We start from the raw sequence: 25280 nt of genomic DNA on the forward strand, positions 1-25280 counted from the left end.
CCTGAACTATGAAACTATGAACTATGAATATCTGGACTAAGGAATAGTTTCTCTTGATAAATAAACAATTAACAAATACTGTGGACACTAAAAAACAAATCTTTTTAAATTTACATGGTTAACGTCTTTGGATAAAGTCTTGGATGTAAAATTCCTGGGCCAAAGGTTATGGATAATTGATATAATGATATATATAATTCCAGAAAAGTCAAAGTAATTTTTATTACTACCAACAGTGTATGAATGTGTCTATTTCCCCACTCTCACAGATATAAAGTTTAGAGAATTTTTATGCTAGATCAGAAAATGTTGATTTCATTTGTATTACTTTAGTGATGACAAACATCTTTTCACATTTATCAAGCACTGGTGTATATTTTGTCTTTTCTGGATTGCCTTTTTGCCTGTTTGCTATTAGATTGTTTTTCTTCTCTGAAAGACTTCCTTCACCCCATTTTATGATTTCTCTGTATAATAAAGATATGATGAAACTGTATGTCACATGGATTGTAAATATTTTTCTTAGTTTGTCTTGTATGTTTAAATCCTCATTATATTATCTTTTAATTTTTTAAAATCAGAAAGAAGTTTATTTTTTATAATGGTAGTAATTTTTTTACAACATAAAGAAGTTTTTCATTTTATACAACTTGAAATTCTGTTTTTGTTATATGGAATACAAGATTTATAAAATTCAAACAACTCTGTGATATGCAAACATTTTGCATTTACTTCTATTATCATAGTAGTATTTCTATTTGCATTATACCCTTTTGAATAGAAACATCAGCTTACAATGAATGAATTTGCAATTTCTTTTCCGTTAGAGATGTATTTTTCTCTGAGGCTAAGTTAACACTAAAGACTCAAAGTTGGCTAATTTGAGAAATCTTACTTAAAATTTAGAAATTTAAAATGAGAAAAATTAATTTCACTTATCCACTTACTATGAAAATTTGTGTAGCAAACTGTAATTTACAGAAACATTTTTATGTGTTTAGTTTTATTTGCTTCTCAGAACCACCCTGTGAGTTGGGTACCATTATATCTGTTTTATATATGTGAAATACTGAGGTGCTGGGAAAATTACGTAACATCATTTTCTGACATAAAATCACAGAACTAATGAGCGTATGAAATGACCAGGCTTTCAATTCAGGTCTTTTGAGTGCACAGCATGTATTATTCTTTTTAATTCACCTCTATCCTAACTTTACATTTCCCCTGTAATAAAAAATGAAAAACAGGTGCTTAATGACAAGCCTGTCCAAGCCTCTGTAGATAAGTGACTTCTTTAAAATGAATAATGTGACATAAAGTTATTTTCATTGCATCCACAGAAGGGATTGATCTGACAACCTGAGGTTTGATACAGTTTGAGCACTTAGTGGGGACTAGAAGGACACATTCTATTGTCATTCTGGCTTTAGAAATTTTAGCCACAGAAATCAGGGCAGTTCCTGACAGTCACTCTCCATTGCTGCTGAGAACCTGCACCATGTCCCTTTTGAATTCTCCCGTGGAACTAATTACTTGGAGGAAGGAAGAAGGGAAAGCTGAGCATCCCCTGTGGACTTTTTTCTTTCAATACACAGCTTCTCCTCAACCTACCAAGGTACCAGAAACTGGTATTTTCTCGGAGAGGCCATGCCACCTCTGATATTAATTGAGGGCCATCACATTAACAAAACAAAGACCTGATGGAAGGAAAACTACAAAGAGAGACCAGAATCCACACAGCAGACCTAGAGCGGTGAAATGAAATCCTTCCGCCTGTTACCTGTAGATGCTTGTGCTTACCGAGGGTGTATGTCTTGATGCTGACTTAATCTTTATCTATTGAAGAGTTCCTGGGGTCTTCCCGGGCTTCCCGGGGGCTTCCCTGGTGGCGCAGTGGTTGAGAGTCCGCCTGCCGATGCAGGGGACACGGGTTCATGTCCCGGTCCGGGAGGATCCCACATGCCGCGGAGCGGCTGGGCCCGTGAGCCATGGCCGCTGAGCCTGCGCATCCGGAGCCTGTGCTCCGCAACGGGAGAGGACACAACGGTGAGAGGCCCGCGTACCGCAAAAACAAAAACAAAAAAAGAGTTCCTGGGGGCTTTCCTGGTGGCGCAGTGGTTGAGAGTCCGCCTTCCAATGCAGGGGACGCGGGTTCGTGCCCCGGTTCCGGGAAGTTCCCACATGCCGCGGAACGGCTGGGCCCGTGAGCCATGGCCGCTGAGCCTGCGCGTTTGGAGCCTGTGCTCCGCGGCGGGAGAGGCCACAGCAGTGAGAGGCCCGCGTACCGCAAAAAGAAAAAAGAAAAGAAAAGAGTTCCTGGTCGTCTCCCCCGTCTTGCTATGATCCCTCTCTCCGATGACACCCCAGGCAGTGGGCGCACCCATTCCTCAAAACATCCCCAAATTCATTCTCCTCAGTGAATCTCTTTAGACTTCCAAAGGGAGACTTAGCACAGTAGGATTTTCACCTGATATTCTTTCAGCTCTTTCTCCTTTTTTTTTTTTTTCCAATGAGAATCCTTTGGTTCTCTTTCTTAGCTACCTTAACTGTAGTGTAATTTTCCTTAAAGCATTTTCTGGGAGAAAAATTCTACACAACCACAACGATTTCTGCTCCAGAAAATAAGAATTCCCTTAGGGCAGATAAGAAACAAATCAAGGGTGATATATTTGGTGCATAATACAAATGAAAAATTTGGTGGTTTTTTTTGCTTTCACAATCCTTTAATCTTGTTAAACAGGTAAAAGTTAGAGGCATCTGCAGCTGCATATTCCCGGGTCCTGGTCCTATCCAGTGTCAATATATCATTGACATTTACTTTTGAAATTTCCTTCCTCTGCCTATTTGTGAGTGCATTTCACGTGTGCCTTTAAAAAACTCATTATTTAGCTTTTAATACCCAGGAGGCCACTTCTCTCCTGAAGAATTATGGTACTTGAGAAGAACAGGAATGCTCCTGGGACAAGGTTGCCAGATTTAGCAAAGAAAAATACAAGCTGTCCACTTAAATTTGAATTTCAGATAGACAACAAATATTGTTTTGGTATCCATACGTCCTAGATATAGCACACTTATTTATGGAACATATTAATCTATATGCAATATCATAATAAAAATTATGAAAATATTGTACTAAAAATTATTATTTATCTGAAATCAAAATTTAACTAGGTGTTTTATATTTTATCTGGCAATCCTACGTGAGACCAGTTTTCAGATTCTACAGAGACCAGAGCTGGACTATTTCAGAGTAAGCAGCACATGTTTTAACTTTCTGAATAAGTTGGGGCGGGGGGCGGCAGGGGTAGAATGTTAGTCATTTCCCACTACAAATGGCATAGGAAGGGGTATTAGTTCAAACATATATACATCCCCTCAGACCCACTCTGCCACCTCAGAATCAGGGTGGATAAGATATAGCTGTTTGAGAGTGTTTTATAAATCATTGCTTGAAGCTATTGATGGCTTCTTTTGGAGGCATGCATTTTAATTAATTGTTATTCTTTTGTACTTCCTCCCTGAGGTGATTTTTAAAAACTTAAACTCTATAATAATCAGTAAATTCCTAGGTCTATTTATATGTTGATATTTTAAATTTTTTGAGGATTGTAGAAAGATTTAATGAGATATAAAATGATACAAGAGAAATAAAATATAATTGTCAATGTTGTCTATAAAAAAAAAGCTTCTCCAAAGAGTTAAACTAAAACACAGTTCCTTCAGAGTATGTCTGAAGGTCCAACCAAGGTTTAATGTAACAAGTGGTCAGAGTTCAAAAGAGTCATATTTAAAAAACCCCTCAAATTCTGAATGTCAAACTGGAAGCTTAATAGACTCTAAAACTAATTATAAGCTTAGAATATTGAGGTCAACAGTTTTCAAACAGTCGGATTAACTCTTTGATAGAGGAAGTCTGTTCCCATGTATCACAGCTGTGCAGCCATCCACTGGCCTTAATTTTTTAGAAATGAGAATTTAGGTCCTACTCCCACCCCAATTCTTCTTAACCTAAAAAAGAAGGGGAATCTATAATGGCTACAAAGCTATTAACACTCCCCTTAAAATTCTATAACAGAGCAGTACATTAAAGATGGTCATACATTCTTTGCTCTTGTTCACATTGAAAAGTGATTAATCAACTTCCGTTTGAATCTGGACTGGTCTTGGTGACTTGCTTTATCAATAGAATGCAGCATACGTGACATGCTGGGAGTTTCGAGACAGTTTTATAGGAAGCCTTTTCACTTCCACCCAGAACCTCTTCAAATGCTCTCGCTGGGCACCCTGAGTTTCTATGTAACTACCTGAGACCACTTAGCTAGGGAGACCACCCAAAGGCCCTCTGATAGACTGTTCCAGTAGGATCCAGCCTCCCAGCCCCTCCATCCAGGCAGACATATGAGCAAAGCTATTTTGGCTTCCACACCAGCCCACCCACCAGATGAATATGATCCAGGGATCTCGTAACGAGGACTTGGGGAACAGAACAGCCCAGCCAAGCCTTGCTGGAATTCCTGACCCCTGAAATTGTCACATAATAAAATGGTTTTATTTTAAGCCACTATGTATTAGAGTAGTCCATGAAGCAGAAAACCAGAAAAAACAGTGACATATTGCTCTTTACACTTAAAAACAGAATGAAGTGGAAGAAAAGAAGGGTTGGCTGATTAGAGAAGGTCAGAGAGGAGCAGTGGAATCAAATCCTCTAAAAGGAGATCATTATTGCATTGGACACAAATAAAAGATGAGTTAGGAATTTAGAAGACTCACAGAGTGTTTAAAAATTGTGTCACAATTTTTGGTAGACCGCTACTGTGATTTTGGGCCACACTCACAACTTTGGTTCAACTTCCTAGAGATGCAGAGAAAACAGCAGTAAAGTCTTGCTTCATGCAGATGCTGTGAACAGTAATGAATAAACATGACAAATAAATATGCTGCAAATAAGAACTGAAAATGCTAAATATGTAAGAAGCAATCTTTGCACCTACTGAAAAGCCTTCAGATGATTTCAAATTGGAGGTGTCTCAAGAGAAAATAACTTTGAAAATACAGATTTTTATTTTTTGTACTTTTATTGAAAAGGTACATTTAAAAAAATACACAGACATTTTACCATTTACAGACTGCAGATATAGATGCTCTAAAAGAGTTCACTCTATTTTGCTGTCTTATACCTCTTGCCCCTGATATGACAAACATTCCAGTCCTGTTGATATCAGCTTAGAAACGGGGGCATGGGAGCATGACCTGCAACAGATTCAGTGAACAGAAAGACAGATTGTTCAATTATAAATTTTTTTTATCTTCTGTACATTATTGCATTAGGGAGCCACAAAATTATGTAGCATCATTACAAATGAAAACACGTTAAAAATGAAGAAGATAATGATGTAGAAATACGTGGATTCATTGTCTTCTTGCTGAACGCACAAGAGGTGCAAAAATGTGCAATTTAGGAAGCTCTTTTTCTGTTTGTATACATTTGCTTAGCAACTCAAACTGGTGAGGAAGCTACAAAATAAGTTAAACAAAAATAGCAGACAGGTAGTAATTAGAGCTATGTTATATGGCTTTCTATTTCGTTTAAATATCACCAAATAAAATGTAAAATAAAGAAAATATGTTATCTTTTGCTCTCTTAAAGAGAAAATTCAAAGCTACTTTGCTTCCTAACATTTACACAGCAACTAAAAATGTTTAATTCAGACAAGAGATACAGATCTAGTACTACACAGGATACAACAGTACTTGGGTCTAAAACAGTACACAATCCCTGTCAACAATAGTACACCAGAAAGAAAACGCTGTGATCCGTTGATAAGATGGTATCCACAAGTAAGCACTTGTGTTCATCTATTTTTGTTCCACACTAGAATGTGCCCAGTTGGATTCCAGGATTATTTACAGACGTGTGAGGAAGACCCTAGTTTTCAAGTCTGTCAGGAAGATACTCCATATTGTTTCTAAGCCAGATCACACCCACAGAAAAATAGTCAGAAAATGATATATATGTGTGTATATATATATATATATATATATATATATATATATATATATATATATATTTCTGACCAATACATTTGCAAGAAACTAAATATCTCAGATACACAAATTGTATGGGGTAGGGCAGGGGGAGGGACTAGGGAGATAAAGCTTCTGTTTGCTCAGATTCTGAAATTATAGGAGCAGCCCCAAAAAGCACTCTTGAATCTAGCGACTTACTCTTTGGAGTTGGGGCTCAGGTGGTACCCTGCATTTTGCAGTTGGGTGGGTCACTGCAACACCAAATGTTCAAACTGCTGAATCCTTTTGGCTTTCCTGCTCTACTTTCCTACTGGCCTCAACCGTCTGGGGGCTTGCAGACATTAGTACGGGGCGAAGAGGATGGAGGCGGGAGTGGCGCGGATGGGGCCGTGGCCGGGCCTCAGCAGAGCAGGAGGGATGGCTGGAGCCTGGAAGAGCGAGGCCGACGGCCGGGGTGGCAGTGACAGCGCGGAGGACACTGCCGCCGCCGCTGCCAGGGGCGAGGACAGGAAGGCCGGGGCCAAAGGCTTCATCATATCCTTCTGGAATGCAAGTTTTGCCTAATAGAGGGAGAAAACCAGGAGTGGGGTGGGGAGATTGTTTTGAATAACAGCAGCACAGATATTTTCATAAGTAAAAGAGCGACATTCAGAAGTCAAAATGTAAAAATCTTAACTCTCAGAAGTCAAGACATGATTATTTTCACGCTGGTTTCAAAGTTTCTTGGCATACCTTTTCTTTGATTTGTTTCCATTTCAACTCTTTTCTGGTGGTCCTTGCCCCTGGGCACTAGGACAGAGGAAAGCCTCTCTGAATAGATACTGAAAGTATTTTATGCTGCTGCTCACAAGGAAAAAACAAACACACCCAGGTTTCCTGCTTAGATTATGGAGCTCAATTCAAACTAATGACTTGTTTTAAAACACAAAGAGGCTTTTTGGAGAATATGCATTACCCTTTACTTCACCTCTTAAAAAAGCCGCATTGGGTTAGGTAACTGGAGTTTGGGACCTTGGGGACCCATGAACAGTCATGAAAACAAAGTCAGTTTACACCTCTCTGGCCACTTAAAAAGTATTACTTGAAAAACTGCAGCTGACTCAAATTTGTCATTGGCAATGATTGTAAATGGGCTAGAAACTTTCTCTATTTAAAAGGAATCCCAAGGTGGAATCTTCCTGTGAAGTAAGAAATCAATCCTTAATCCCTCTCTTTTGCAATTAGGAGGAGTTTTGCAAGCTGGATTTGCTTAATGCGTAAAATGCCTGCATGCAGCATCGACTGAGCTTTGGAAAAACTGGAGGTAATGTCAGTATCGCCTTCAGCTGGCCAATCCCAGCTTTCAACCTCAGCAGAACACCACGCTGGGCTGAGTCCCAGGGAGACTAGGAAATCCATCCATCTGGGTATTTATATGACATCTATTGGTGGAGGCCCTTAATGTTTGTACCAAGAAACTGAAAATAGCACATTTTGAGAGCAGGTAAGACAGGCTGACTATCAACATGCCTACTAGACAGGGAAAGAGAGAGGAATACACACAGCCACTGTACTTATTGGAGAAAGAGAGAGAAAGAGGTGGGGGGAACACCCCAGAAAGGAGGAGGATATTAAATAGATGGATTTTGTGTTTGGAAAGCAATCCCTTTCCCCAGGTTTAACATGTTCCAAGATTCCTCAGGCATCATTGCCCTTGTTCCTGAGCCTTTACTTTTCTGTATATGCTGAAGAAGGGAATCTCTTGAAAAGGTCCTGGTGAAGAGTAAGGTATTAGCCCTTAAAGAGGTTCAGTTTCTTTTTTTCTAAGGAAACTTTTTTCAAGGTGTCCTCCAGCAGGGACTAAGTTCATTCTAAAGCTTCTCTCTATGAGGGCTATCTAAGTTCAAAACCCTTTCAGGACCAATTAGACCCTAGGCCCTCCTTACCCACAGTGCCTGCCCCAGCCAGCAAGGCTGCCCCACAAAATCGACAAGTAGGCGAAGTGAACTTACTGCTAAAATGCTTGGGCTCCGCTGGAGTTTATTGTAAGGGCTGTACTTCGGCTTCAGTGGTTTCCCTGCAACTCGATCCTTATGCCTTCTGCTAGAAATGTGCTGAAAAAAGTTTGATGTATTAGCTGAATCCACATGTGAGTTTTATGCCATGTAAAATATATTTCCTAGACAGAGGTAGTTGGTTCCTCCATTCCCAGTTCTAGGTCCATGGTTCCATGGTGGTGTGGGTAAGAGCACCACACCCTCTAAGTTAAGACTTGCTCCCCACTCTATTGTAACACCTCTCTCCCTTTCCTTTCTCTATAGCACTCCTCTGACTTTGCCTGGTATTATCACCGTAACTGATGAATCTGTCTCCCTAAGCAGATTTTGGGTCCTTGGAAGACAGGCTGAACATTTACTATCTTAGAAGTTCCTGCTCGACTGTAAGCTCCAGGTGACTGCTGTGCTCATTGGTCTCTAACACCAAGCCTAGAGTCTGACATATAGTAATAGTAGGTGCACAGATATTTGGTACTTTTTCTTCCACATAGCACCTGTATGTTGTATACCACAGGCATCCTATAAAGTTAGGAAATTTAACTGTGAGCAAAGTGAGAACCATTATATAGATTAGGAGATACATAGTCAAAGGGTGACCCCAAGCGACACTGACTACTAGTTCAGGATACATTACCTGTTTGAGCTGAATTTCTGAATTAACGTGAACATCACAGATTTCACAATGAAATGTCTTGTTCTGTAGTCCTGACCCCTTACTGCCATTCTGCATCTTTAATCTTGATCCAGGTCTAGGATAGGACTTAATTGGACCAGCCCCATTACGAGCTTCAACCATGGTCTTGTGTTTAGATCCTAAGACAGAAAGAAACACATATTAAATAGCTATTTACGAACTATATGAAGCTCTTGAAAAGTTTATCTTCAGGCTGAACTTCCCAAGACTTTTTTAATGATGGTTTTAATGCTGATTATAGATTTAACACATTTTCACTGTAAAAAAATGGGAAACCATGAGTATATAATAAAGAAAATATAGAGAAGCATAAGAAAACAAACATTACCTCTGTTTTCACCACCCAGAGACAACCACTGTTATCCTTTTAGTGTATTTCTTTTCAGCTTCTTTTTTTGGTATACTGAAAAGTGTATTTTCAAAATTGGGATCACGCTAATTAAATATCCCGAAAATTTCACATATCAAATCATATACATATTTTCTTATAATTACACTTTAATGGCTGAGTAATATATTCTATCATATTGGGACTATAATTCGCTCAACATTTCCCTACTGAGGAAATATGAGGTTGTTTCCATTTTTTTCTCTTAGAAGTGTGTTGCAGTGAACATTGTGCATAGATATTTGTCTTCATTTCTGTCACTTCATCATAATGAGTTTGGGGAAGTACTAGATGCTTTTGAGAAAATAAAGAACAGAACAAGTTTTATCCCCAACCTACTTTTGCCTTGCTGTTTCTAAAGTTGTTATATCGTACATTTCTTAAAATCACTCCTTTGAATCAAAAAAGTAGAGAAGACTGAAGAAACCTAATGTTTGAACAACAAAAGATAAGGTATTCTGATGAGAAAAGGTGAATCTTGTTATAAACATTATTTAAATTTAAACGATAGATGCTAACCTGTGTTGTGTGCCTCTAGCTGTGACAGGGAGTTCACAGCCACTTTGCATAGTGAACAATAAAGTAATTTTTTGGCTTTTTCTTCTTCTGATTCAGAAACAGTACCAGGAGCTCCGTTTGTGCTCTTGGAGGGAGAAGTGGCTGCTCCGGGTGGCAGGGGTGTTGTACCAGGTTTGAGGAGAAATGAGCCACCTTCAGAGCTGGATGCCTGACTGGAACTGCTGACTTTCAACTTCCCTTTATCTTCTAAGAGAGACACAGAGAGAGAATGTTAAGGCCTCATATACCATACAGACACAGACAAATTGATGTAAAGGAATTAAAAATAGAAATCTGATTTCTAGGTGTAGTGTTTTTTTTAATTTTTATTTTATATTGGAGTATAGTTGATTTATCAATACAGTGTTGTGTTAGTTTCAGGTGTATAGCAAAGTGATTCAGTTATACATATACATGTATCCATTCTTTTTCAGATTCTTTTCCCATATAGGTTATTACTGAATATTGAGTAGAGTTCCCTGTGCTCTACAGTAGGTCCTTGTTGGTTATCTATTTTATATGTAGTAGTGTGTATATGTTAATCCCAACCTCCTAATATATCTCTCCCTGACCCCCCTTTCCCCTTTGGTAACCATGAGTTTGTTTTCTATGTGTAGCATTTTTTTCCAGCGCAGATTTTAGTTCATTGAGCTTGATTGAAAAAGAACTCCATGGCATCGGTTTCTGTATCAGGTCACCCCAAGATCATGATGACTCACGAAAAATGACTTTGTTCTCCCACTTGCAGGAGGTAACTTTCTGTCTGATATCCCTGAGTTGTAAATTATGTTCCTTTAATAGATAGGGAAACCAGCTACCTTCCAATCTGATTAAATGATATGATGGTAACATGAAATAAGACATGTAATGGTAGGTTTCATTTGACTACTCATACTTTAATTATGACATGAACATAAAGTTAAAATTCAATTTTACACCAGGTTAAATTTTAACCTTCAGGTGTAGGGCAGAGGCGAGGGAAGAAACATGGTTAATTTTGGTTATGATTAGTTAAGTTTTTGCTGCTCTTTGAATGGCAATATGATTTATCCAAAATACAAGATTTAAAGATTCCATTCATTATACTTATTAATTACTGCCAGTCTGAATCATAAGTTTTAAATAATGACATTAACCACAAGCACAATATGAGGATTAGCCAAATCATTTACAGACATCTTGGCATTTTGATCATGTAGCTACTAAATGTTTATAATCCTTGAGGCCCATGTGCAGGCTCTAAGAGGGGTCACGGTGACTTTAACAGAATCTAACACTTCACGGTTCACCTGCTATTCAAGACAGGCTCTGTTCAGTGGCTCCTTTGGGAAAGAAGCTGGAACTTCTAGGGCAACTGCAAAATCCATCACAAGTTTAATCCTAGTAGAGCCTTGCTCTTAGAAAATGTCTGTAGGTATGCTGATAAACTCTCATTAAAACAGAAAGGGGGAGCTTCCCTGGTGGCACAGTGGTTGAGAGTCCGCCTGCCGATGCAGGGGACACGGGTTCGTGCCCCGGTCCGGGAAGATCCCACATGCCGCGGAGCGGCTGGGCCCGTGAGCCATGGCCGCTGAGCCTGCGCGTCCGGAGCCTGTGCTCTGCAACAGGAGAGGCCACAACAGTGAGAGGCCCGCGTACCGCAAAAAAAAAAAAAAAAAAAAAGACAGAAAGGGGTACTTCCCTGGTGGCAAAGTGGTGAAGAATCTGCCTGCCAGTGCAGGGTACACAGGTTCACTCACTGGTCTGGGAAGATCCCACATGCCGCAGAGCAACTAAGCCCGTGTGCCACAGCTACTGAGCCTGAGTTCTAGAGCCTATGAGCCACAACTACTGAGCCCACATGCCACAACTACTGAAGCCGGCACGCCTAGAGCCCATGCTCTGCGACAAGAGAAGCCACCGCAATGAGAAGCCCGCGCACCGCACCGAAGAGTAGCCCCTGCTCACCACAACTAGAGAAAACCCACGTGCAGTAATGAAGACCCAATGCAGCCAAAAATAATAAATTAATTAATTAAAAGAAGAAAAAAAAAGAGAGAAAGGGAATTAAAACTGAAAATTTGTTTGTTAATTGCCCTAGCTAATTTGGAACCATGTACCATGGACCTGGATGACCAAGAGGGAAGGAATGACGAGGGAAACAGCAGTGAGGTTCTGTGTGTCTCTTCTCTATGTGGGGCAAACCAACGCTTTCACACACATCAAAAGTGAGGGGAGATCATATTTTTACTTAATTGATTTCAGGGATCAGCAGTTGATTTCCATCCCTTTTTCCAAGCTGGATCCATCCATGTCAAGACTAAACATAGCAGGGATACTATAGATGAATTCCAGGTCTGGGTGGTGTTTGGAATAAAGGAACATTCAGATCCCTTTTAATCCTTGGTTTTCACAATCTATATTCCTTTTCAGCAAGTTTTTTAAAACTTCAGGATGCCACAAAGTATGATGGAAAAGATCTCAGACTTTTACTAAACTGACCTCAATAGTATGAGAGAAAGAAGTAAAATCATTCTTCCTAAATGGTAGTAGTAAGTAAATTAGATTGAAGATTATTTCAGGCCTGGTACTCTCTTATCTATAAGGATCCCTCAGACTGAATCTGCAATTTTATAGAAATCACAAAGCAGCAAAATAATTCAGTAATCTTAAGATTTGCCCCTATGGAACTGCTCAGTTTTTTGTCATGGAATCTTAAGTTATTGCATAGCAAAATCCTTCCTGGCTTCAAGCATTTCATATTTTATATAAATTCGATCTGAAGAATCTGACATGTTTTAGATATTTACTCACTCAGTCTTTTACTCATATCACTATTTTAATATCCTTATGTTGATCTCTCTCTTATACTCATATAGAATTTTATAATTTACAAAGTGCTATCACTTACATTATCTTTTTATCTCTTACAACTTATGACTTGTGAAAAAGTTTCAAAAAACTTGTGAAAAAGATAAGGCTGACAACGATTATTCTTACCTTAAAAATGTGGAAACTGAGGCTCATCAATATTAAATAATGTCCCACAGATTAGTAAGTAGCATAAGTGAGCATGATATTTTCTCTAAATATTCACCATGTAATGTATTAATCTCCCTGCACAAAGAGAGGACTTCATATGGCATTAACATTATAAAAGGCATACATTAGTCACCTGGAGATGTGAAAAAGTTGTTGCTTTGTTTTACTATTATAGTTTAGTTTTAAAGCATATTTGCCTTAAATGAAAATACCTACACTATTCAACAATCATCTGATTCAGGTTACATTGAGATGGACAGAATTGTATCTTTTTCTCTATATCTCTATTTCTTTAAGAAAAAATACACAGATTTCCTTTTTACATCTCCTTTTCAAAAGAGGTCATTCACTCATTAACAAATGCATATTAATAATATGCTAATTGATGACAATGTGCTAGACACCGAAGAGGATAATAAATAAAGTATGTGTAGACTTTAAGAAAGTAATAGTTTAGCAGAGGAAATGGATAGTCATTCAGAGATCTCTGATTTATTACAGAAACTGGCAAGAGGCACGAGGGCATAGAATTGGAAGTAATTACTTTTGGTTAGGAAGAAAGACATTTTTCATAAAGGACGTAGCATTCTGTCTAGGTTATGAAGATGGGTTTTGAAGATCAGATTTAGATAAGTATAGAATAGGGTGAAAAGGAGTAGGAAGTGAATAGCTAGAAGTGGACACGTGAGGAAAGGCTTAGGTGTTAGAAAGCTTGGGGTTTGCTGGCGAATACCTGGTAGGTGAGGATAGAAGATGGCAACAGGTTTAATGGGAGATACTATTATAAAGATGGACTGAGTCAGAAGGCAGAGAATATTTTAAAACTGTTAAAGTAGATACTAAGGGTAGCCGGTTTCCTTTTAAAAAATATTAAGAGGTGTGGAGTGATTAAGATTTACATGATTTAACATTTAGATAAATTATGTTTTGGTTTTTATGCCCTCGATAGGTCAGAGTCTTAATCTTTGAGAATATTGGGAACGCATTTTGACTTTGGAAATGTGTAAATGGCTCCATCATATGCAGGTAATTCTGCTACTGGATTGATACTAGATAGTCAATAAGACTGATCCTAAAATCAGGAAAGTCTCTGATGCAATAATTTATTTAAATTGTGGCATTCTTTCTGGATCTGTAAACTTACAAGCATCAAAGCCTAATTTTATTATTTCTCATTTTAATTGTTTGATATTTTTATCAAAGTCCATTATATTATTTCTCTTCCCTTACTGGCATTTTTAAAGCCTTCTTATTGTGTGTATTTGAAAATTTAATTAATGTACTGTTTACTTCTGTTTCTTTTAATAAAGATGCATGTCACCTGGAACTTCTGGTTAATATGAATTCCATTTTCAAGTATTCCCTCACCTAATGAAAATCAGCAGGTCTTCTGAGAGTCTTAATTATTTCCTGATTACTCAAACACCTTTTCTAAGGTTTCATCCGACAGGATTTTGAAGCAAAATTTGCTAAGCTACATCAGAAATGCCCTTTGTAACAAATATCCATAATTTATTCATCCAAGTGAATTTAGTTCTTCAAAGTAGCCTTCTTGGGAGGTCCCACTCTGACTCACTTATTTTCCAAAGCGCTAAACATTTTGAAAAGCTCTCTCTTTGGAACTGTTTTCATATCTAGTTGATAAACCAGGTGAAGGAAGTCCATTTTCAATATTTATGTGTCACTCTTATTTTTTACTCCAAAAATTTTACTCAAATAAACCCAGCTTATTAGCTCTATTTCACTCAAATACAGCCTCAGAGCACTAATACTCTATCACAGAAGATGAAAAGAACATGCCAGGAGTCTGAAAGCAGTTTTCAGAAACTAATCCTGTTGGTAAATGGAAGAGTCATGTCCATTGATAGGTCTTAACTTTAAAAACAATTAAAATAATATTCTAACCACATCAGAGATCTTATTTTGAAGTAGAACTTTGGAAGCTATAATCAAATTTTGATTTCACTTATGAAGTTTACTCTTCACTTAATGTTATCAATATAAGAAGTCTTTTCTAATCAGGTTTCAACAGTTTACTAACAGATACATATTTTATACAATGCTTGATATAGAAAATAAAGTCAGACAAACATTTAAAAAAATTAAAATCACCCATGATTCTATCATCTAAAATAAAAGTCAACAAACTTTTTCTGCGAAGCACCAGATGGTAAATATAGTGGGCTTTGTATGCCATACTGTCTCTGTTTCAACTTTGTACTGAACTTTGGTATTACAGCAGGAAAGCAGCCACTTGCACATGTGATTCAATAAACTCTTTTTACAAAAAATAGGCAGCAGGCTAGATTTAGCCTGCAGGTAGTAGTTTGCCAATCCTTGACCTGGAATGATTATGTTTTGATATCTATTACTCCACACTATTTTTTAAACAACAGTATATATGAATAGACAGAAACATAATATTCTGTAACTAATATTTGTTGCTTAGCAATAAATCAAGAATATCTTTCCATGTCAATAAATGTAGATAGAATTGGATCATGATTTATAAAACCAAATGATATTTACTTATATGGATGTACTATAATTTATTCAACAAATCTTTTGATGTTTGGGTTATTTCTGGTTTGCACTTTTACTAATGTTAAAAAGATACTGAGTGGGACTTCTATTGCCTCCATTTCATTCCCCCGTCAGACAACTTCAGGCCTTGGTGATCTGCCCCTCATACTAGGTGAGGTAGAGGAAAGGAAGGTTGGAGAGAGATGGGGCTGGGAATGGTTAGAACTCAAAGAACCTGCAACCTCAGTTTGGCATGGCCGAATGGGTTTTCTTTGGGTCAACAGGACATCTTGAAAGGTGGCCAGGCTTGAACCATGTTATTGGTACAGACACAAGAAGGCTGATGACCAGGACCCTGGCAGCAAGAGCCTGAGGAGTGGTGGGGACTGAGGAAGGATTGGAAGAACCACATGAAGACCTTACACATGGTCCTTGAGAAGCATCTGGACACCTATCATGCAGAAGCCATCAATGATTGTTCTTACGTACAACAACATTTGCCCTCCCCCCTCCCAATTACTTCTCCTATCCCTAAAAATTGGAAAGGGCAAGAATCAGAAATGATATGATGGGGAAGAAAGAAAGGGCAGGTTATGCCTCTTCCCGTGGTCCAACCTGTGCCAGGAGGAAGGGAGTGTGCAACTAGATAAGAGCCTAAAGTTTCAAATAAGACTGGACTTTCTGATATCTGACAGTGTCTTTGAGGAATGAGAAGGGAAGATTCAACAGAGTATATAGGCAATCATGTTTGTACTCTGCTGAATTCACATATATTCAATAAACCATTTATATAAACAACATTGTGTACAGACATCTCTGTATACTTGTCTGATAGTTTCCTCAGGACCTAAACTTTGAGGAGAAATTGCTGGATCAGAAAGCATGTACATTTTTGAGCTTGTGATGCACACTGCCAAATTGCCCTCCAGATGGTTATACAAGTTAATACTCTTAGAGCTTTGTAAGAGATTGCTGGCTTCCCTGTACCTTTACCAGCCTAAACGTCCATTGTTTTTGCCAATCTGACAGATGTAATACAATATCTCACTGCCAGTTTGATTTACATTTATTTTTATACTAAACAGATTTGAATACCTTTTCATAAGATTAATGATGATTTGTGTTTCAAAGTAATTTTTTAAAAAATTCTTAATTCTAAAAGGGAACAAAACCCTTGAACTAAATGCATTTTTGGAAGTTAAAATTTTTACACTAGATAAGTAAACTTTACCATAATAATAAGCTTCCTTTTATACACAACTAATATATATACGTGTGTGTGTGTGTATTCTATTCAAGTATAGTTGATTTACAATGCTGTGTTAGTTTCAGGTGTCCAGCAAAGTGATTCAGTTATACATACATATATATCTATTCCTTTTCAGATTCTTTTCCCTTATAGGTTATTACAAAATATTGAGTATAGTTCCTTGTGCTGGACAGTAGGTCCTCATTGGTTATCTATTTTACATATAGTAGTGTGTATATGTTAATCTCAAACTCCTAGTTTATCCCCCCTTTTCCCCTTTGGGAACCATTAGTTTGTTTTCTACGTCTGTATACACAACTAATACTGTTAAGTTGGTTGGAGCATGGTTCTTAGAAGCTGAATTCAGGGGCTCGATCCTTATTTCAAGAAGTTTGCTTTCGGGCTTCCCTGGTGGTGCAGTGGTTGAGAGTCCGCCTGCCGAAACAGGGGACACGGGTTCGTGCTCCGGTCCGGGAGGATCCCTGGGCCCGTGAGCCATGGCCGCTGGGCCTACGCGTCCGGAGCATGTGCTCCGCAACGGGAGAGGCCACAACAGTGAGAGGCGCGCAAACCGCAAAAAAAAAAAAAAAAAAAAAAAAAAAAGAAGTTTGCTTTTATGTAGAACAACAAAAAAAAGGCCAAATAGCTGCTCCAGGCAGTTATATCTTCGAGTGATAGTAAAAGCAGCAATAATAATCACAAATTAATAGCTAACACTAATTGAATACTCACGATAGACCAAGCAGTATGGTAAGAACTTATATTCATTATCTCACTTATTTTTCATACACTGTAATGAGGTAGACATTTTACTATCTGTACCTTTTTATTTATTTATTTATTTATTTTTGCGGTACGCGGGGCTCTCACTGTTGCGGCCTCGCCCGTTGTGGAGCACAGGCTCCAGACACGCAGGCCCAGCGGCCATGGCTCACGGGCCCAGCCGCTCCGCGGCATGTGGGATCTTCCCAGATCGGGGCACGAACCCGTGTCCCCTGCATCGGCAGGCGGACTCTCAACCACTGCGCCACCAGGGAAGCCCTGTTTCTTTTTTATTGAGGTATAACTTATATACTGTAAGGTACATACATTTTAATGAATTTATACATATGTATACATTTGTGTAAACATAGATATAAAGAAGATATAAGATACTGATATATAAGATTTAAAGATATAGAATGTTTCTACCACCCGAGAAGACTCCATTGAACCCCCAATCAGTTGATACTCCCCCTCTTCTCAAAGATAACCACCATTCTTATTGCTATCAGTTTAGATCAGTTTTGCCTATTTTTGAACTTCATATAAATGGAATCACCCAGTATATATTATTTTATGCCTGGCTTCTTTCACACAACATTATGTCTATGAGATTCATCCATATTGTTGCACATAGAAGTTTGTATTTTTTCCTAATGGCTGGATAGTATACATTGTATGACTATGCCACAATTTATTTATCTACTTTACTATTGATGAGCATTTGAAAGGTTTCAGTTTTTGGCTATTTTGAGTAATGCTACTATAAATATTCTTATACATGTTTTTGGTAGACATAGATACTCATTTATGTTATCTATATCTATGTCTATATAGATATATATATCTTTAGTAGATTCTGAAGAGTTTTCCAAAATGGTAGTACTGATTTATATTTCTACCAGCAATGTGTGAGAATACCAATTGTTCCACATTTGCTCTAACAAATAGTATCAGTGTTTTCAGTCCTTTTGATTTTAGCAGTTCTGGTGGAGTTGTGGTGGTACCTTATTTTGGTTTTATTTTGTATTTCCCTAATGACTAATGATATGGAACACCTTTGCATATTTTTATAGGCTAATTGTATATCGTCTTTTGTGAAGTGCTTGGTCAAATTTTTCGCCCATTTTTTAAAAAGCAGATTCTCAGCTTTTTTCTTATTGATTTATAGGAATTCTTTATATAGTCCAAACAAGAGTCCTTTGTCAGATACATGTATTACAAATCATCTCCCAGATAGTGGTATGCTTTTCTCTCTCAAAATGTATTGTAACTACAATTGTTCAAAAAGAAAAACAACCAAGGCTTGGACAGATTAAGTTACTTCCCACAGGTTATTGAATTACTAAATGGTAGAGCATGGATTCAAATACAGTCTTCTGAATCCTGAGCCAGTGCTTCTTATTGCTCTTCTGTTTTGAGGGAGTAGAGACTAAGAATGCTCAATCTCAGTGATACTTTCTTGAAGGCCTGACACTGTGGAATAAAGCTGAGTGGATGGTATTACCTTTGTATATCTTTGTTAAATGATGCCATACAAAGCATAGCACATTATAGGCAAAACTTGCTGAGAACCCGACAAATAAATGTTTTAATACAGTTTCTTTAAGGTTGCAACTTTGCATGTAACCTAGGAAAGCAAAAGACAATAGCTTTTAAAGAAGGCATTTCAAGCAAAAATTGGCTTAGGTGTTTTTTCTTCTTTGAGTTCTCACTTCTTGGCTAATGTCCCAACAAAGACGGTCTCTGATTCTCTATGTGAAGTAAAAATTTCCTTGCATTTTTGCTTTTGATAACACATGTCTTGACTTATCAAGCTGTACAAATTACAACTACTAATAGGTATCATCTTCTGCCACTGAGAAATGGCAAAGATTTAAAAATTATAAGCGAGGGGAAGATAAGATATAGCACCTGCTTGACGGGAGTGTAAAGCAGCATAACCATTCTGAGACATATGTGAAGTTCATACCATTTCACCAAGTAAGTCCCATCTAAGAATATATCATAAGGAAATAGCCATCTATCTCTGCAACAAATTTAATAATTATTGCATACCTGTGATGTGGTATACACTATTCTAGGCTCTGAAGTTAGAGGTGAAAATATATGTGTATAATATATACCAAATCTTTGACTCAATGAAATTAATTATCTAGTGGGAAAGGCAGAAAAGTATATACGTATATTTACACATATACACATATGCTTTTGTTATATATACATTTATAAAATATATGTTAAAAATATATAAGCATGTATAAAACATGTTTATATTTTACATATTATACATAATCATATAAAATTATATATAATATATGTGTATAATATATACATATATGTATATATCATATATACATATATATGATATATGTGTGTAATACATACATATATATGTGTGTGTGTATATATGTGTGTGTGTATATATATATATATATAGAGAGAGAGAGAGAGAGAGAGAGAGAGAGAGAGAGAAAGAGTCTCATAGTATTAAGTGTGCTAAGAAGAAAAATAAAGCATGGCATGGTAATAGAGTCAGTTCAAGCCTGTCTGAAGAGGTAATATTTGACAGACACTTGAATGAAATAACAGGAATTCTGGGAAGAAGAGCATTCCAGGAAGAAAGCATAGCAAGTACAAAAACCTTGAAATGAAACAAGCAAGATCAAGGTGAGTGGGAAGAGGGTGAATGCAGGCTGTGCGGTGAAGGAGCTGACCAGGGCCGAGATCACATACGGTCTGGTGAAGCATGAGAGAAATTTGGATATGATCTGTGATTTCTGAGCAGAAGAGAGAGGTGATCTGAGTCATGTTTTCATAAGATCATTTTGACTGCTATGTGGAGAAGAGCTTGTGCAAGAATAAGCACATGGAGATGAGTTTGGAGCCTAATGTAGCTGTCCACAGGGAGCCGATGGTGGCTTGGACCAGGGTGGTAGTAGAAAACTGAGCAGTACACTCAGGATATATCTGTGGGTAGAAACAACCAGACTTACCGACTGATTAGATGTGGGGTGTCAGAGAAAGAGAGGAATCAAGGATTACTACCAAAGTTTTGCCATGGACACTTGGTGAATGGTGGTGGTATCATTCACTGAGATTAGAGATAATGGTATTTAGAATGGTAACCAAACTTCCTGGTCTCTCAGCCAGGAAAACTTGGCTATGCGTAATTCCATTCCTGACTAATAAACCTCAAGCAAGTGACTTAAGTGATTGGTGCCTTCATCTGAAAATGTGCAGAATACTACCATTTTCTCCTCGGGCTCTAAGAACCAAGAAGATGGTAAAGGTGAGGCAAGGGCTTCAGGTGGATGACACAACGAAAGGTAATAGTTTGGGGGCCTAAGCTCAAGTGACTCACAGTTAACGCTAATGAGATCAAGGTCATGGGTTCTGTTCCATACTCAGGGGCTGTGGATATCTAAATCCATGTCTTTTGACTGAAAAAAAAATGTGTACCAGTCTTTACAAGTAAATCACCACAACTGGACAATCTGAGCTCACACACCAGGCCCTAAAGCAATGATTATAATTTTTAATTTTTTAGGAGCAATATTATTCATTCATTTGTATATTATTTTTATCATTATGGTTTTAAAAGACATAAATTTTGAATAGAGTTTTAATATGTGTATTTTGCTTTCAGTGAAAATGCAGCAGGTTTTCTGTTTATTGTGTAGTCATCTACCATTTGTCAGAGAGTTTTCGAAAAACTATGAGCCTTGTTCACTGACACCTACCAACGTCTTTCCAAGATAAGCGTTCCAGAATATCAAAGGAGTTCCAAAACGTGAGAAAAGTGCTCAGGAAACCAAGGCTACAATTTCAAGAGAATCATATTTTGTGCTTTCTGAGGTCACTGAAGGATACTGCTTGTCAGTTTTTACAATAATTTTCGTTTTTATACTTAGTATTGTACTAAAAGGATTAGGCAACAGAGACATGCTGTGAAAGGACTGCTGGTCATATTCTTTCCTTTTTTTGCAAGCACCTTATCTAGCATCTCATTATTATTTCAAAAAACAAAGCAATGCCCAGATTACTGCTCAACGCTCATTAAAGCAAGTTAGTTTACTTTGATATGGAATTCTGAAATCATTCTCTTCTGCTTTATCTTCCTACTTTCTCAGTAATGAGAAATTAATGGGTGTCAGTCAGAGGACCTACCTACCTTTTTTTTAAAAATCTACCATTATTATTATTTTTTTAGAGTCTTCGGTTGCTGCACCCGGGATCTTTCCGTTGAGGTGTGTGGGCTTCCCTCTAGTTGTGGCATGTGGGCTCTGTAGTTGTGGCACGTGGGCTCTAGAGCGCACAGGCTTAGTTGCCCAGCAGCACGTGGGATCTTAGTTCCCTGACCAGGGATCGAACCCACGTCCCCTGCATTGGAAGGCAGATTCTTAACCACTGGAACACCAGGGAAGTCCCCAGAGGACCTACTTTCTTAGTGTGGTCTTGCAAGGAATGAAGCTGAAAAGCCCATGGGGCTCTGCACCAGACAAAGAAATACTGCAAACCTGTGTGTATGTCAACTCGTGTGCTGCAGAAGACTTCTTAAGCCTTTGCCTCACTTGTCTCCTCCTTATCTACACTTTGACACAGTACAAGTGATAGAAACCACTAACTGATGACAGATATTTTAACGTTTAAGGTAGAATTCTACTAAGATAGGCAATGGATTTGCAGGGGGAAAATAAAGCAGCAGCACGTGAGCTGCAAGATGAATAAGCCAGTTTCGTACCTTGGAGTTCTTTTCAAAGCAAAATGTAATTAGAGATGTACAGACACTAGAGCATCATCGCTATATCAGTGGATGCACAAAGAAAGGAGGATTCATTTGTAGTCTAACAGGACTGCACCTGTTAAGTGAGTAGGAAGAAAAGAACTATATTGCAGATAATGTTCAGATTATTTTGCCTCCCTTTATTTATTAGATGTTTTCTTGGAAGGTGATGTGCAAAAAGATCTTGGAAAATTTAGTAATAATTTGAATGCACCATTTAAAAGATGTTTTTGAAAGCAGAGCTCTTTTGGTAATGCAATAACCACACACACTTATTTTTAAATTCTGTAAACTTACAGATTAGATTTGCTTAATTAGAAACATATACAGTGAAAAAGTTATATACCTGGAGAACAGGTCAATAAATCAGACAAGTGGGAAAACAGTGATAGTACAAGGGAAATATACAAAGGCAGCTTCCCCATGGAAGTTTTACCCTTTTTCTTAAGTCTACTATTAATACTGCAAATCTCTCATGAGCAAATGTCTGGTCTCCTATTTCTGAGAGAAATGGGGAAGCTCGATGAGTTTACCACTGATGTTACAGTGTCTTCCCTCTGTACCTATTTTGTTTGCATCTCTGAGGAAAAGGTATCTACTTCCACCTGGACTCTCTATCTTTTAAATCTTGTCTATCTTTCCTATAGCTCTAACTACTTTGTTTCTACAGGGTCCTTTCTGTTTACAAAATGCTAAAACTTCCATGTTCCAAAGTCATTCCCTAACTTGGTTCACTCCTGGAACTTTCCATTTGCCTTCTCATTGGCGCTGAATTTGAAGTGGTCCTGTGAGGTGGCCCTTTCCACTTCCTCTCTTCCTGTCCATCCTTACCCTCCGGCAAAAGCCAGGGGTCTCCCTTCAGTCTTCTCTTGCACTGGGCACAAGTTCCTTCCTGAAATGCTCTCCCCACTTGATGTCCACAACTCTGCCCTTCCCTGGTTCTCCTTCAGCCTCAAGAACAGCTCATTCCAGGATCTGTTCAACAGCTCCTATTCTTCTGTCTGCCCCTAAGTGTTGGCATTCCTCAAGGTCACTTCTTGTCCTCTTCTTGAGCATTATGTGATCTAATTCACTCCAATGACTTCCTCTACTACCTTGACATAGATTCCGAAATCGACAGGTGAAATCTCTACCTTACTCACAGACTCAAGACCCCCTTTTCCCTAACAGTCTGTGGGACATCTGTTTCTAGATATTTCCTGGGTATTTCAAACTCAACATGCCTGATACTGAATGGATGAGCTGCTCCAGCAGCACCCGTCCAAGCAGTCCCCATATCAATTGATGACATTACAGTTGTGTATTAGAATTGTCAGCAAAGACTCTTGAATTCTTCCCTCTTTTATTCTTCCCTCCTTTGGTCATTAATGAATGACCAAAGTTTATTGATACTATCTTCTAAATGGATACTATCTTCTAAATACCTCTTCTACCAGTCTTATTCACATTTTCATCCAGCAGACATTTATTCAGCATCTACCATGTGCCCACTGCCTCACTTCGGGCCCTCATTTATTCTCCCTGGATTATCATAAAACTTCTTTATAGGTCTTGTTACTTCTAGTCTACTCTCCAACTCTTTCCCCCTCCTTCCCTGCTCTATGTTCTCAATAATCCTTTTCATATAATTATATTTTGATCTTACATTAACTATAATTTTTTCACACTTTCACACATTTTATACTGGTAATTTATTACCAGGATAGAGATATTCTTGCATCCTAGAAAAATATCTTAATTCAATTTGGGGCCCAGTATACAGAAAACCATAGGTGGGCAATAAATTTGTTGAAATAAGGAATGTTCAATTCATTGCCGTGCTTTCTAGCCTCACAAGTAAAAATACTAGAAAAATTCACTGTTAATAGCTGAATCATAACTAGTAAAATGAATATAGATAGAACAGATAGATAAATACATTTCATCTGTTGATTATGTAAAATACTTGTATTATTGTTTCCAAAGATTATATATATATATATATATATATATATATATATATATATATATATATATATGCAAGCAATCAATATTTAATGTCTTTTGAGGTTGAAACAATTCTCTTAAGAATGACATCTCCTTGAAGTATACTAGGACAGAGGCATAACAACAAACACATTCCTTTTTGCCAGGTCCACTATTTTGAGGTTTGATAAAATGAACAAATCTATGGATTTCATTATCTCCTTTACTAAGAATCCTATACAAACTTACATATAAATATTAAGCATGTACCTTTCCCAGAAAATCTAAAGTATATGTGAAAACACAAATATCACAAAAGTATAGCCAGTCCTCTTTGCAACTTAACTGATGTCCTGGTCTCTGGCAATGTTTCTCATGGGTTTTATGTTTGGAAACTCATCAGAGGTTTGTAGCCCAACAACCCACCTGACCAATGTTGTAAGCAGTCAGTAACAAATTACATGTACTATATTCATCTGAGTTATCAACAATTACACAATCGATATAGTTATGCAATAATGTTCTTCAAGAAATTCCAAGTACTATGTCTTGTGGTATTATTTAATTTTCCCCACCCTTTAGATAACAGATGTCCATCACTGAAGGTGTCATTATGCAGGCTTTGGACCTTAGTGATGATACCACTCATGACCAACCCAAATCCCCAAGGCAGATAACCTTTAGCAGGTGGCCTGAGACTGACCCAGTATACTGGAAGTCCTTTAGTCACCCATTTAGGCTTCCTCCAACTAGATGCCTCATTTAGACTTGATGTAATTCCAAGTGTCCCCAAGAGTTACCCACATAGTATAATATTGTCTGACTTATCTCACAACACCTGCTATTTAGCTCACTTGCTTTGATAGTCACAGGACTTCTTGTTGGAAAATGTTTGATCTCAATGCCCCACTTGAGGGTGAATTGCTGGACCACTTTGGAAATGGAAAAAATTCTCTATATGGCTTATGCCATTTTGCAGGTGTGGAAAACAAAGCAAAGGACTTGCATGACAATCCCAGAAACATCAAGAAGTCAAGGAGCAACATGGAAATTAAAGCTACTTTTTGAAATTCTCAGAGCACTAAAATATTATACATTGGGCCAGTTTGATGCTGGTGGGCCCTTCCCATCCAATGCCATGTTACCATGCCTCTAGCCAGATTCCAGAAACCCTGTCTCTGCAAGCATGGTTTATCACCATGAAGCTTGCTAATTCCTAATTAACTATGTTGATGTCTAATTTTCATATCTTGGCCTTCAGACTACTCCTG

At 37.9% G+C, this 25280-nt stretch overlaps 1 protein-coding gene across 6 annotated transcripts in view; it reads right to left on the bottom strand.

The window, feature by feature from the left end:
* Positions 1-4991: 4991 nt before the first annotated feature.
* Positions 4992-25280, bottom strand: part of ZNF385B (zinc finger protein 385B) — a 413497-nt gene continuing 393208 nt past the window's right edge. For 4 of the 6 annotated variants that reach the window (XM_079923561.1, XM_079923559.1, XM_079923560.1 and 1 more), the window contains 5 exons: positions 9665-9910; positions 8698-8876; positions 8019-8120; positions 6760-6816; positions 4992-6587 (listed from right to left, as the gene is read on the bottom strand). In XM_079923561.1, coding sequence (XP_079779687.1) covers positions 6369-6587; positions 6760-6816; positions 8019-8120; positions 8698-8876; positions 9665-9910 — 803 coding nt within the window. In that variant the 3' untranslated portion in view covers positions 4992-6368. The remainder of the gene's footprint in view (positions 6588-6759; positions 6817-8018; positions 8121-8697; positions 8877-9664; positions 9911-25280) is intronic. The other 2 variants (XM_079923563.1, XM_079923562.1) reach the window with 1 other exon arrangement.

Source organism: Stenella coeruleoalba (assembly GCF_951394435.1).
Source record: "Stenella coeruleoalba genome assembly, chromosome: 6".
Taxonomy (NCBI): domain Eukaryota; kingdom Metazoa; phylum Chordata; class Mammalia; order Artiodactyla; family Delphinidae; genus Stenella; species Stenella coeruleoalba.